This window comes from Pholcus phalangioides, unplaced genomic scaffold (genome assembly GCF_987345545.1).
Source record: "Pholcus phalangioides strain wild (caught in Gottingen) unplaced genomic scaffold, Ppha-v1.0 ptg000011l_1, whole genome shotgun sequence".
Classification (NCBI taxonomy): domain Eukaryota; kingdom Metazoa; phylum Arthropoda; class Arachnida; order Araneae; family Pholcidae; genus Pholcus; species Pholcus phalangioides.
Window position 1 is genome coordinate 27,059,200 of NW_028301604.1, and position 13,309 is coordinate 27,072,508.

A 13,309-nucleotide genomic window follows, 5' to 3' on the forward strand; every position below is an offset into this window, starting at 1 on the left:
AAAACCAATTCTAGAGTTAAAGTCATACAAAATCAGAAAATTATGGCGATACAATTCCAAAAAATATTGATATGTAAAATATTGTCCCACTTCGAGTGATCGAAGTACACAAAAATTAAAATGGCGGATTTAGAGTTTGCAGTGTAAGATTTAATGTTGTTTTGAACTCCCAAAAGCCATCCACTATTGAAACATCCAAAAACGGAGGCTCTGACCACCAGATTAAAAATAAAATTGAAATCAGTGAAAAAATTTTTACTTGCATGCCTCAAGCTCTGTCCAGGTTTCACAAAAAAGAAAACATAATAATTAGCACTAGTAGATAAACTATGAGAGTTCAATGAAATCAAACCACATACATTTCATGACAGTATTTTTAGCGGACTCTGGCCTGACTCCTAATGTCCCGGTTCTTTAATGATGTTGCTATTATTCTTGTCATACACGAAGCATCGGTCATTGACAAACAGTGTATTGAACCTCAAGGTAAACTTTTCCTCAGTACCCTTGACTTGCTCGGCTCCAAAATCAGACAGCTTACAATGGATTAATCTCATTCTCTGGCTGTAATCAGCTCTAACATAAAATCCTCTACCCTTAAGTCTACGAGAATTCGTAAAAATCCTTCTACAGTCATTTCCATTCAGGAACCTGCCCATGACTGGTGAGCATTTGCTGCTCGGTCTCCTGCCGAATCTGTGTATCCTTTCAATTTTCACATTCGAGACCTCTAATTTCTCAACACAAAACAGTTATAGTCTCCTCCCGCTGCTCCGACGATTCAGCCAATTGCTCAGGAAAGCTGAAAAAGAGAGTGGTTTTAAAGCTCATTCACTTTTCTTATAATCGCTTCATATTTCTCTACACAATCTCCAGCACCACATCTTGTATCTGAAGTTGCAGAGGACCAATCATGATTTGCAGCTATACCTTCCAGCCTATTTAGGCGATTCTCAAGTTGAAATACATTTTATTCCAATTTCTTTAGCTACTCTGTGAGGTTATCCACATAATCAAGCATTTGATTCAACATAGCTTTCAACTACAACTCAATTTTCATCATGTAATGAAGGCCCTCCTGCATGTCAAAATCACCTTGGAAAATCAACACAACCACTGATCATTTTCCACGTCTTGATCTGATAACCATGAGGTTTTCTGTGAAAGGCTCTAATTATTGGCTACAGGGGACACAGTTTTATGTTTAATCGACATGGAGGAGGGAAAACTAGCATTCACTTGCTTAGACATAATCAATAACTATGAGATCCGCACACACACCCAAAAAAATTAATAGAAAATTCAAACTATTTATAAAAAAAGTAAAATAAAATTTTTCTAAAAGTCTATCGCTAGACCTAAATCTGCACAACGTAAGTTTGTGCGTCCTATCAATGCGACCTCCAATATTTTGTATCCAAGAGCCACATCAATATTTCTGTGAAGTTACACAGACTGCATATAATGAGGGGTGAATCACGGGTTGGGTAGTGCCACACCCCTCTCTTGGTGACTGTACAATGAGTAGTTATGATAAAATTTAAATTTATTTTGCAAAAAATAAAAATATCTATGTAAATAAATTATATATATAATTAATAATTAATGAGTAAACTATCATTAGTTATTAAGTGATTATTAATTAATTTGACAAATATAGAGCTCTTCCACTCAGAGTTTTGTACAAGAACTATCAGTCTGATGTTGAAAAAAAAAAAACTTTCATTTTCAATTGATGTTTTTGGGAAAAATTAAAGATTTAACAAAATTTCAATAACACTACAGTTGAAAGCATTAAATTGTGTTTCTAATTAGGTACTTACCTATCTTGATAAATCTGGTTTACAACCTATACAGTTGGAAGCTTGAGAGGTGGAAAAACCGTGTGCAATCACATAAATACCCACCACTGCGCTGTTGCTGCCTAGTAGGCAATTTGTGAACTAGCCAACACGCTTAGATACATTGCTTACTGCCACTACCTAGCAGAATCTACAGAAACTAGTTCCAAAAATGATTGTGCACCAATTAAAGTAGATTTTATTATTTTATCATTTTCAGCCAAAGAAGGGTCAAAGTAGCCTTCTGTGTTTATGGTATACGAATTCAACTTATGTGATTATCATCTGTCCCATCTATTATGTAATTTTGAAGCTATTAGTATAGTTCTATTTTGCAGATGCCCATGACAATCTTTCGACATTATACAAAAACATATTTTTTTACTCTTTATTCAATATTTGAATGTGTATACAGATTGATTCAAAACTCAATGTGCAAACTTTTAGGGAGAGGTTGTTGTCTAAACCCCAAGAACAAAACAATCACATAGGAATGTATGACCACCAACCTTAACCTGATCAGCTGGAGGGTAAAAGAAGATGCAGAAATGACAAGCCGATAATGGGTGGAAGAACTTTAATTGCCCAATTTATCTAGCTTGGATTTCTTGTGGAGAACCCTGAAAGCCATGGTCTACGATATGCTCATTGACTCTGACACCGGCCTCGTCACAAGACACTTTGTCCTAGCTGCAAACTTCGCCGAAATGCTGGGTATCTTTGAAAGGGTCGACAGTCAGTGCGTCGCTGTTATGAAGCATTCATAACTGTGGATGGTAAGAACTTTGAGCAGTTGCGTACTGTCTTTGTGTAAAGTATTGCCGTTTATTTATTTAGTATTAAGTTTTTCCACCCGTTATCAGCTTGTCATGTCTGTATCTTCGTTCATCCTCCAGCTGATCAGGTTGGGGTTTTCGGTCATACATTCCTATGTGATTCTGTTTTGTTTTTGTGTTTTCTATCTCCCGTAAAAGTTTGTATGTTGTTTTGAATCACCCTGTATACAAGCACCCTCTATCATCAAAATGTTGGCTTATTCGGATCATCTTTTGAGTTAAAGAAAAAAAAGATTCTGTATCTGCTTGGAACTAACAATCTAACCCAGTCCCAGGAGATCTACACTACTCAAATCAGCAAGCACATGCTTCAAACCACTGTGCTGTAATTGTCTTAGTACTACACTGTTATTTAGATATTTTTGTTCATGAATTATGTTGTTTTATTTTTGGTATTCTCAGACTTGGTAAATGTTATGGATTGTTCATAGTTTTTATAGACAACCATTCTCAACTCGTACCTATTGGAAATACTTTCAATACTACAGATATCCAGGCCTGGATCTTGAATCCTGCAAACTACACAGTCACAGGGGGCGCCAACTGAAGGGGGGGGGGGCAATTTTTTAGGTTTTGTTTCAAAGATGAATATTTTCAGAGAAAATATTACTCTACAATACACCAATAAGGACGGATCTTAGTGAATTGGCGATGGTGATATAACGGTCTATTTGGCGTCAAATGTGATGGACTGAGCTGTGAGTGGTAGAACATTGAACAGACACCCCCTTGCCCCACAAAAATAGCGCCAGTCTGCCAGTTGATTGACAAGTCTAACGCCACAATCACTTTCTGCTAGGGTTTCTCTCCTGGGATCCCACACTTAAAATGCACTTGAGTATTTTCCGGGAATCTTGTCACTTTTCCCGGGATCTCGTAGCAAACTAGCCAATTATTGCTAGATGAAAACAGTTATCAACTGAAAATAATTTTCGGATGTTTGTGTTATTTTAAGGCATACCAGGTACATTTTAAGGCTATTTATACTGCTGTCATCTTTGAAAGAAAGTCATTCATGAACATATGCAGGTTACTCGTTAATTATTGTTGTATTCTTGAGGTGTATTGTTACTCCAGGAGGTGTTACATCTCTATGTTGCCTAGACAGGGGTTTTTTTAGGAAAGTACAGGGAAGAAAAATGAATGACTGAAAGGATCAGAGAGTGATGGGTAAAACGGCTAAAAACTTACACTAAATGCACTATTAACAAAAGAAGGGGGGCCGAGTAACATCTGTATATGAGAAATTCTTCTGTAGATTTCTGATAATAAATAGATAGAAATATTGTCAAGGAAAGATAGTCAAGCCTCTCACTATCCTGAGCAAATTTATGATGTGTACGAAGCCTGGTTTTTAAAAAAAAAACCAAGTTGTTTTAACCGCTGCCGAGTGGTTTTTAAAAACCACATAAAAGTTGCCAAAATATAATTTTTTCCCTTTGAAAAATGTCATAATGGTTCATTATTGGCCAAAGTATTTAATTCTTACTGCATTTTCTATTCTTGGGGTACATTCTGATGGTATACCTTTAAATGGTGTAATATATGGTATAGGTGGTTTAAAAAAAAAAAAACCACATAAAAATGGCCTGAATATAAATTTTCTTCCATATTAATTATCTTAGTTGCTTAAAGTTATATACAGTACCAAAATGTCTTCTTACCGCATTTTCTAACTTAGAGCTACATTCTGATGCTCAACCTTGAGCAAATTCATGAATGTGAGAATTTCATCACACATATGTAGTGGTGAATTATCTCAGGATTTTTTCCCCCCTTCACAAAGAAGCAGCAACAGTAGTGACTTCACCATCATGCTAGGGCAGGTGGTCTTATAATCCCAAAAGACACTAGCTGCCCCTAAAGGACAAAAACAAGTGCACTAGTAGTTACATTACGTTAGACAGTTTCGTTTTCTTTCCATAAGAAGCAGAAAAAATACTGTAAGCCACCGAGCTTTATTGATTTTTTTAAAATATTTTCAACATTACCCCCAGTTAATCAAGGTTCTACTGTAGAGTAGTAAGGGATTTATGAAAAATAATCGGCTATACTAGAGCTATTAGCACCTTAGCAAATACTAAATTTGAATAATTCGATTTGGAATAATCTTATGGTCATTTTGGCACTCGTAAGTGATGTTTTTTTAATTTTTTTACCTGCATCGATTTGTTTTGTCTGTGTGCACTAAGGTATTGTGCTTAATGCACCAATAGTGTATTTATACTTTGTTCGCTCTAACTTGGATCCTGATGAAATAAACCGCTGTACCAATTTTTGATATCGCTCCGTATCCTTTATCTCTATTGTTTGTAATTTTACCCACCTTTATTACGTGTTCTGAACATGTGCGTTTTTTCCTCAAACGTGAGATTGTAAATTTGTTATGAAGAATTTTCCTGGAATTTTTTTTCACTGTTCTCCAAATTTTATTGAAATAAAAACTTTTGATAACACTAATTAAAATAGAAAGAGGTATATATCTCCCAAAAAAAAAATTCGATAATGTATTCTGTCATCATGGCACACTCCTCAAGAGTTGGGATGACAGGGCTCCAGCCCGTACATTGCTTGCGACAGTTCTTGTCATTTTTTTATTTTTTACGCTAAAAGTTTATTATATAGAAGGGCTGTTGAAAGGTTGGTCAGAGGGCCCACCAAAGGTCACAACCTGGGGGTCTTGCGGCAGGATGTGGGGCCATGGTGGTTACAAAAGCTTGTGCGAGTTGTTTATTATTTTACGGCAGATAGTGAGAAAAAAAAATCCTCATTTTCTTATTACTTTTTTTTCTTCAGAATTTTACAATTTTATTTCTGAGCTAATTTACGCCATATGATTTTCCTGGGCCGGATATGCTACCAATTATAACGTGAAACCAATTATGAACAACTTACCGTTGTGTTGCCGTTTTTTTCTTGCGGGTCTGTATAATTAAATATTTCATAATAATCCACAGCTGTAGCAGTTCCAATTTGCCAAGTCATCCACATTATTTCGTTTCTTTACTTCAATCTGTTGTTGATATCCTGTTTTTTGTCAAGACAATTTCGGTTTTTTATCCGTGCGTAGGTTGCGAGCCATGACCCCAACATTCAGCAGCCCCTGGACTGGGATCTTTAATGGGCCCCCAGGCCAGGCTTTCTCACGGGATCTATAGTGTCTGTCATAATGTAACGATTTTTCGAATTGGCTTAATGAACATAACCTCAAAATCTCAACAGAAAAAACACAATTTCTCTGTTTCACAAAAAATAAATATCCCCCTAGGATCAAAATTAATGGTAAAAATATTAAATGTGTAAACAATCTCAAATATTTAGGCATAACCATCCAAAAAGACCTCGGCTGGCAATCACACATCAATGAACGCAAACTAAAAGCGACTCGCTTCCATTTTAAACTAACTAAAATAGCAGGAAAATCCTGGGATCTACAAGACGGTAGTCGAGAGATTCTTGTCCCATGGCGCCTCAGCTTGGTATAGGCATCCAACCAAAAAAACACAACAGGCCTTAGATAGTGCACAGAGGAAATTTCTTTTAACAATAACCGGAGCCTATGACACAACAGCTACGCTCGGACTCCAGGTGATCACAGGCAACTGTCCACTACACCTAAAGCTCCAAATGGAAGCAGTCTACACAAACGCAGTTAGATTTAGGAAAAACATTCAACCAGAACTTTGAAGCACAGGAGCATGGCTGGCACCACCACCCCTCCTGCTCAACTATCCCCAATCAAATTTCGATTGACGGCCACGATATAAAACTAGCAAACACCCACATATACACAGATGGCTCCAAAACCGATGAAGGCGTCGGGGCAGCCTATTGTATATACACAAACAATACAGAAACGCAAACGTGGCAAGCAGCGCTAGATAAAAACAATAGTAACTTCCAAGCAGAATTGTTAGCGATAGAAGCAGCTGCACAATACGCAACGAGAGCAGAAGAGTGAGTTTTAATAATAACTGATAGCCACTCCTCCCTTGAAGCACTTCTAGATCCAACAAATAGAAACAAAATAGTATGTGTATTGAGGCGGCGTCTATTAAATAACCCAAAAATTTTCCTAGGTTGGACCAAGGCCTATGTAGGCAATCTTGGAAACAAGAGAGCAGACTCTCTAGCCAAAGCTGCAATCAACTGTGACAATAAACTTGATAACCCTTTCCCACTAATGCTCCTGAAGCGACAACTTTAAGAAGCAACCCTCCAGAAATGGCAGCAAATTTGGGACCAAGGAACAACAGCTAGGAAAGTGCACAAAATTGTCCCTCGAGTCACATACAACACACTAAACTGGAATAGGGAGGTGACTATCTTCATAACAGGACATGGCCCATTCCCTATATATCTACACGAACGGAAACGCAGCCGAACAGACAAATGTGCCTGCGGTATGGTGGGTACTCCTGTTCACTATGCAACAGAGTGCAAATTTACAAAACATCACCACATGTACAAATATTCCGAAAACAATAGAAAACAATGGTTCACTCAAATAATCAAAAACAAAAACACAGCAGCAAGGATTACAAGCCTTGTCAGATATATACACGCCAACAAAAAACAAGAAATCTGTCCACCAGATTTATAAAATAATGTTTTAAATATTACAAAAAGAAGTGGGAGAAAAAAAAAACAGAAATGGATAAAAACAACAAAAATCATATCCACATGACTGCCACTACTAATACATGATATAGCATGTACTAACGGGACCTGAACAAGAATTTTTTTTTTAAATATAAATATAACCAGCCAGATCGAGTCCACCAAGACCGAAGCAGATCCTTAGCTAAGGCTCTCTCCAGACAATCCCCCATTTAAACCAAGCCCACATTGCTCACCAAAATAGGTTTAGGGTGAGATGACTCGACCTGGCAGTTATATATATATGTATATAAATGTGTGTATTTCTCTTTCCTCCATTCAAGTTGTCCATGCATTTCATGTCCACAACACACGTGCGTACTCATATTGTCGTATTCATGTTGCTCACCGAATAAGGTGCTAAGCGAGATGCCACGGGTGCTCCCTAATTGTATATATTCCCCCACACAATACTTCTATTTTTTTATATTTTCATTAAATCCACCGGAGCGAGTAAACTCAACCCAATAAAGCTGATGCTGGCTTCTAGTCGCAACTTATCAAACCCATTTGCTCACCAATAAGGTGTTAAGCGAGATGACTCGCTCCGATGGATATATATATATTATTTCACAATAAGATTCTCATTTCTTTTTCTTTTTGTATCCTGTGTATATAATATGGCAAGTGTAAGATAACAGATGAGATGGCATGGGGGGGGGCGCTCAATTGCTTTTAAAACATACCTCCATCCTAATATGTGTACATTCATCTTAACTAAACCCCTGAAACTTCTCCAACTCCTAATCCCATCTCGTCTGTAATCACCACAAAATTTGTTAATCGCGACAGTACCCAATTGTCCGGGGAAAATGTTGTAAAAAAGTTTTTTTTTTTTTTTGACACTAAATAAAGTGTTCCAGACTCTGCCACGAAGCTGGGCGGGAAGAGATCTCGGCAACGGGATAAGTCCAGTGGCAAAGTTCTGGCGTTCATTCATTCATGTCTGTCATAATGAGGCTAACTGAATCAAAAATGAGCATTACTCCTCCGAACCAGATTTTCAAAACTTTACCTTCATGTCTTCGTGATAATCCTCAGACTTTTTCAGCTTGCCGCCTTCGACAAAAAAATATTACTTCCTCCCAACAAGCTGCTCAAGCAGAAGTGTGAATTCTTTTGAAATGCATATATTCACCATGAACGATAAGTGACACCCCCCCCCCCACCTGTATCCAGTGTACATCAAAGCGTGTGGGTGAGAAAAAAATCTTGTTGACAGCAACTTTTTGTTTATAGGAGTCCAGAGCAGCTGCAAAGAAATGAATTTTCAAATGGCTCTGCCAAACATTTGTCATCCAACGATAAAGAAGAAAGCTCTTTTTTTTTTTTTGTAAGACCTCTTGAAGAAGCGTATATAAGTGTATATCAAAATCTGTTTGCGAATAGGAATAATAATAATAAAATGAAACTTCTATTTAAAAAGGGGAGGGTAATGTTTGAGTGAGAAAGGCGTATCCTGTCAACACCCACCCTGAAGACATAGCAGCAAAAACGCTTTGTGTGTGACCGATCTTTAAAAATTTTTTCTTGTCTTCCAGACAACTTTGAAATAATATAGAATAAATATTTAAAAAAAAATAAAAATAGGTATTTTATGGTATGAGGGGCAAAGGACTATATTTTTGGCGGTATTGCACAGTAAGAAAAGGTGAAATGTTCTTCAACTAATCATTTTGGGCATCGCACACATGCTTTTATTTACATCAGGACCTAAGTTAGAACGAACAGAGATTAGTGGTTTTTCGTGTGTGGGCAGATTCAGCCTAAAAGGGTATTGTGTTGTACACTGAAGAGCCAAAAAAACTGGTAAACCTGCCTAATATCGTGTAGGGCCCCCGCAAAAGTGCTGCAACACGGCGTGGCATGGACTCGACTAATGTCTGAAGTAGTGCTGAAGGTAATTGACACCTTGAATCCGTAGGAGTAAGAGGGGGTGGAGATCTCTTCTGAACAGCATGTTGCAAGGCATCCCAGATATGTTCAATAATGTTCCGCTGGCCATCTAAATCCCCAGACGTGAAGTGTCTAAAGTCAGAAGAGTGTTCCTGGAGCCACTTTGTAGCAATTCTGGACGTGTGGGGTGTCGCATTGTCCTGCTGAAATTGTCCAAAAACGTCGGAATGCACAATGGACATGAATGGCTGCAGGTGATCAGACAGGATGCTTACGTACCTGTCAGAGTCGTATCTAGACGTATCAGGGGTCCCATATCATGCCAACTGCACACGCCCCATACCATCACAGAGCCTCCACCAGCTTGAACAGTCCCCTGTTGACATGTAGGGTCCATGGATTTGAGGTTGTCTCCATACCCGTACACGTCCATCAGCTCGAAGCAATTGAAACCGAGACTCGTCAGACCAGGCAACGTGTTTCCAGTCCTCAACAGTCCAATGTCTGTGTTGTCGAGGCGAGGCGTAAAGCTTTGTGTCGTGCAGTCATCAAGGGTACCTTCGGCTCCGAAAGCCCATATCGATGATGTTTCGTTGAATGGTTCGCATGCTGACACTTGATGGCCCAGCATTGAAATCTGCAGCAATTTGCGGAAGGGTTGCACGTCTGTCACATTTAATGATTCTCGTCAGTCGTCCCATTCTTGCATGATCTTTTTTTCGGCCGCAGTGATGTCATAGATTTAATTTTTTACCGGATTCCCGATATTCACTTTACACTCGTGAAATGGTCGTACGTGAAAATCCAAATTTCATTGTTACCTCGGAGATGCTTTGTCCCATCTCTCGTGCGCCGACTATAACACCACGTTCAAACTCACTTAAATCTCGATAACCTGCCATTGTAGCAGCAGTAACCGATCTAACAACTATGCCAGACACTTTTTGTGTTATATAGGCGTTGTCGACCGCAGCACCGTACTCTGATTGGTTCCATATCTCTTTATTTGCATATGCATGCCTTTACCAGTTTTTTTGGCTTTTCAGTTTATGTGCCACAAGAGCTCTGATATGAAAAAAAGGCAAAATTAAGGGGTTTAGAGGTCGCCAGAAGTCCATATATATGACCCAGGAGAGGTATATATAGATGACCGACATGCAGGGGGAATGGTTGCATTGTATATACATGAGTAATATATATTAGTATTCCCCCTTCCATAAGAAACTTTACAAGGTGACAAAGTTTCTTATGGAAGGGGGATCAAGTGCTATGCAATAGTATGTTTACAGGGGGTTTAGCGGGCTATTGCCCAGGGCGGCAAGTTCAGAAGAACAAAAAATTTAAGGAATGAGCCGCTAAGAAAACTAGTAGAATGGGAGAAAGGAGATGAAATTTGTATATAGCCCTCAATAAATCCACCTCTTCCCTGACAGCAAGGGACTAGCTCAGTGAGTGACAAATAGAGTGACCTAACGCAAGGGTGCGCAATCCTTTGGAAAGTGCGAGCTTCTTGAGTGATCTTTTAGTGCCCCAAATCACTTAAGTGATGTGTAAATGTGCCATGGGTAACTTATGTGATTTGGAAATGTACCACAGGCTGCTCAAGAAATATTTAAATATGTCACAGGTCACTTGAGTGACCTGTAAATGTGTTGCGGGCTGCTTAAGTAATCTGAAATGCCCCATGGATAATTTAATTTAAGTGAGTATGCCGTGGACCATTTGAGTGATCTGTTACAGTTACCCCAGGTCGCCTAAGTGATGTGTAAATGTGACCCAAGTGTAACAGTACAAACCCGCAGCGAGTGGAGAGGGACCACTTCATTTAAAATAAGTGCTTTAAAATAAATTTTGTTAATTGGTTCTCTCACCCAAATATAAGTCAGGTTATTGGTGTCAGCCCAAGGTCATCGTCGATCCGAAGCAATCGGTAAACATCGCTCTCAACAGACTGGTGAAATGATGTCATTCCTATTGCCGCTGCATCGCGATTCTGCTGATGGGGAAAATCTGGAATGTATGCAAATCAGCGACGCGGTTGATGGTGATTGGTCGCCACTTCAGTATAAAAGGCAGTGATAGTGTCATCTCTACACACTTGTATTCTCACTTCACTCATATCCAGCCGTACTTTGCCACTCGTTGGTTAACTCCACCTACGGAGTTAGGGTGCCATAGCTTGGAATGCCTTTGTAAATTCATGTTCCTGAACTCTTACTAGGTCGTTTCTCATTGCGTAAGGCCTGCCGAGGTAAAAGAACGGACGAGTCGACTTCAATATCCAGCTACGAGATGGACTTACTCCCAGTGAATGGAGATATGAACCGACGACTTGGTGATATTAACTTTTGTTAAAATTTGTGAAATATTCTGAATCAAATCCTTAAACATTCAATCTGAATTGAATTTAAATTGAAGTTCTAATTCTCGACTCTAGTTGTGTTTGCTCATGATGTTCATTATTTTTGATCCCAGTTGTGACAACTTAAACGTCACGCAAGTTACTTCAGTAATGTGTAAATGTTTCACGTGCTGCTTAAGTCTGGAACTATGTTGCAGGGCCACTTAAGTGAACTGGTATAGTGCCTCAGGTAGTGTAAGTGATCTGTAAATGTACCACAAGTTACTTAAGGTATCCGACTACATTGAAAACATCATTTTGGAAGAAAATATGGATTTTCATTTTTTTATTTTTTATAAAAGCCCTATTTGTTGGGATTCCAAAACAGGCCTTGTTTTGTTTATATGATGCGTAGAATCAAAGTTATGTTCACTTTAGTGTTGCATTTTTACATACAAGTAATACGCGAATAAAGACTTTAAATGTGTTTTACGAAGAATGTTATTTTTGACATTTTACTTTGTGACATGATTTGTAAAAATTGATGCATTGCATCCTTACGAAATTTTAATGTGATATTTTGCTATATATTGTTGAGGTTATTGTTTACAGTTCGTTAATACGCCACCAGATGGTGTTGTGTTCACATTTTTTTATATATTTTTCTTTAATTTTCTCATGCGGATGTTTGGTCCTCAGCGCTAAGTGTGTCCGAATAAGTGTTGTTGTTACCGCCGTTCGAGAAGCATGACTGCTAAATTTTTCATCTGATCAATTCGGAATTAAATAAAGTTTGTTTTTTCGTTTAAACCGGGAATTCCATTCTTTCGCAGACGCGAACAGAACATTTTTTGGGGGCTCGGCCGGGATCCGAATCTGAATCAGATCATCTTGCCTGAAAATGCCGACTCAGACGGAAATCGTCAAGTTATGAGGACGAGAAAAGGTCGCTCTGACTTGCATTGCCAGTTTCGCAGCGTTGCTGGAGGACTCTACATCAACGGAAGCAGGCCTGGTGAGACTAGAACGGATTGAAGATGCCTTCAAAAGGTTCATTGAGTATGACCAGGCCCTTCCAGACGAGGTATCGGAGATGGGAGAAGTCGAAAATCAGTATTTCGATGTCAAATCGAAGCTGAACCGATTAATCAATGCCAAGAAGATGGTGGAGGCGCCGGACTCCAACTACGCATCTCAAGTGCAAAACTCTGTCACTGGGTCCACTGGGTTCAAACTCCCGAAGCTGAACATACCCGCGTTCAGCGGAGAATACATGGAATGGCTCAGCTTCAAGGACATGTATCTAGGAGTTGTGCATAATAACGAAACTCTCAGCCCAATACAGAAGTTTCATTATTTGAAAGGACTCCTCGAGAAAGCTCCAGCCGATATCATCCGCCACATTCCGATCTCGGAGGCTAGCTATCAAGAAGCTTGGGGAAGGCTGGTGGAGTGTTACGACAAGAAAAAGCAAATAGCCAGCTCGCTGGTTTGTACTTTCTTGAATCAGCCCAGGATCACCAGTGTGAAATCTAACTTACGATGTATAGCCGACACTTCCGAACAAGTCGTCCGCGGCTTGAAAACTCTTGGTGATGGGGCCGTCAACCCAGACATATGGTTGATACATCTGCTGCTCGAAAAGGTTGACGCCGATACTTGCCGAATGTGGTTCGAGAGGACCGTCGACAAAGACTTTAATCATAGGGGCTGATCACTTCTTCTCAATAATTCTT

General features: G+C 39.0%; 2 protein-coding genes across 3 annotated transcripts in view; one reads left to right on the plus strand and one right to left on the minus strand.

Annotated features, from left to right (window-relative positions):
* The window catches only part of LOC149080286 (protein phosphatase 1 regulatory subunit 12B-like), a 423,274-nt gene that overhangs the window by 383,207 nt on the left and 26,758 nt on the right, over nt 1-13,309 (plus strand). The window lies entirely within an intron of this gene.
* The window catches only part of LOC149080288 (uncharacterized), a gene marked incomplete at its 5' end in the record, with an annotated part of 29,277 nt that continues 16,344 nt past the window's right edge, over nt 377-13,309 (minus strand). Inside the window, 2 exons of the mRNA XM_089238548.1 lie at nt 377-737; nt 12,531-12,594. Coding sequence (XP_089094674.1) covers nt 399-737; nt 12,531-12,594 — 403 coding nt within the window. The remainder of the gene's footprint in view (nt 738-12,530; nt 12,595-13,309) is intronic.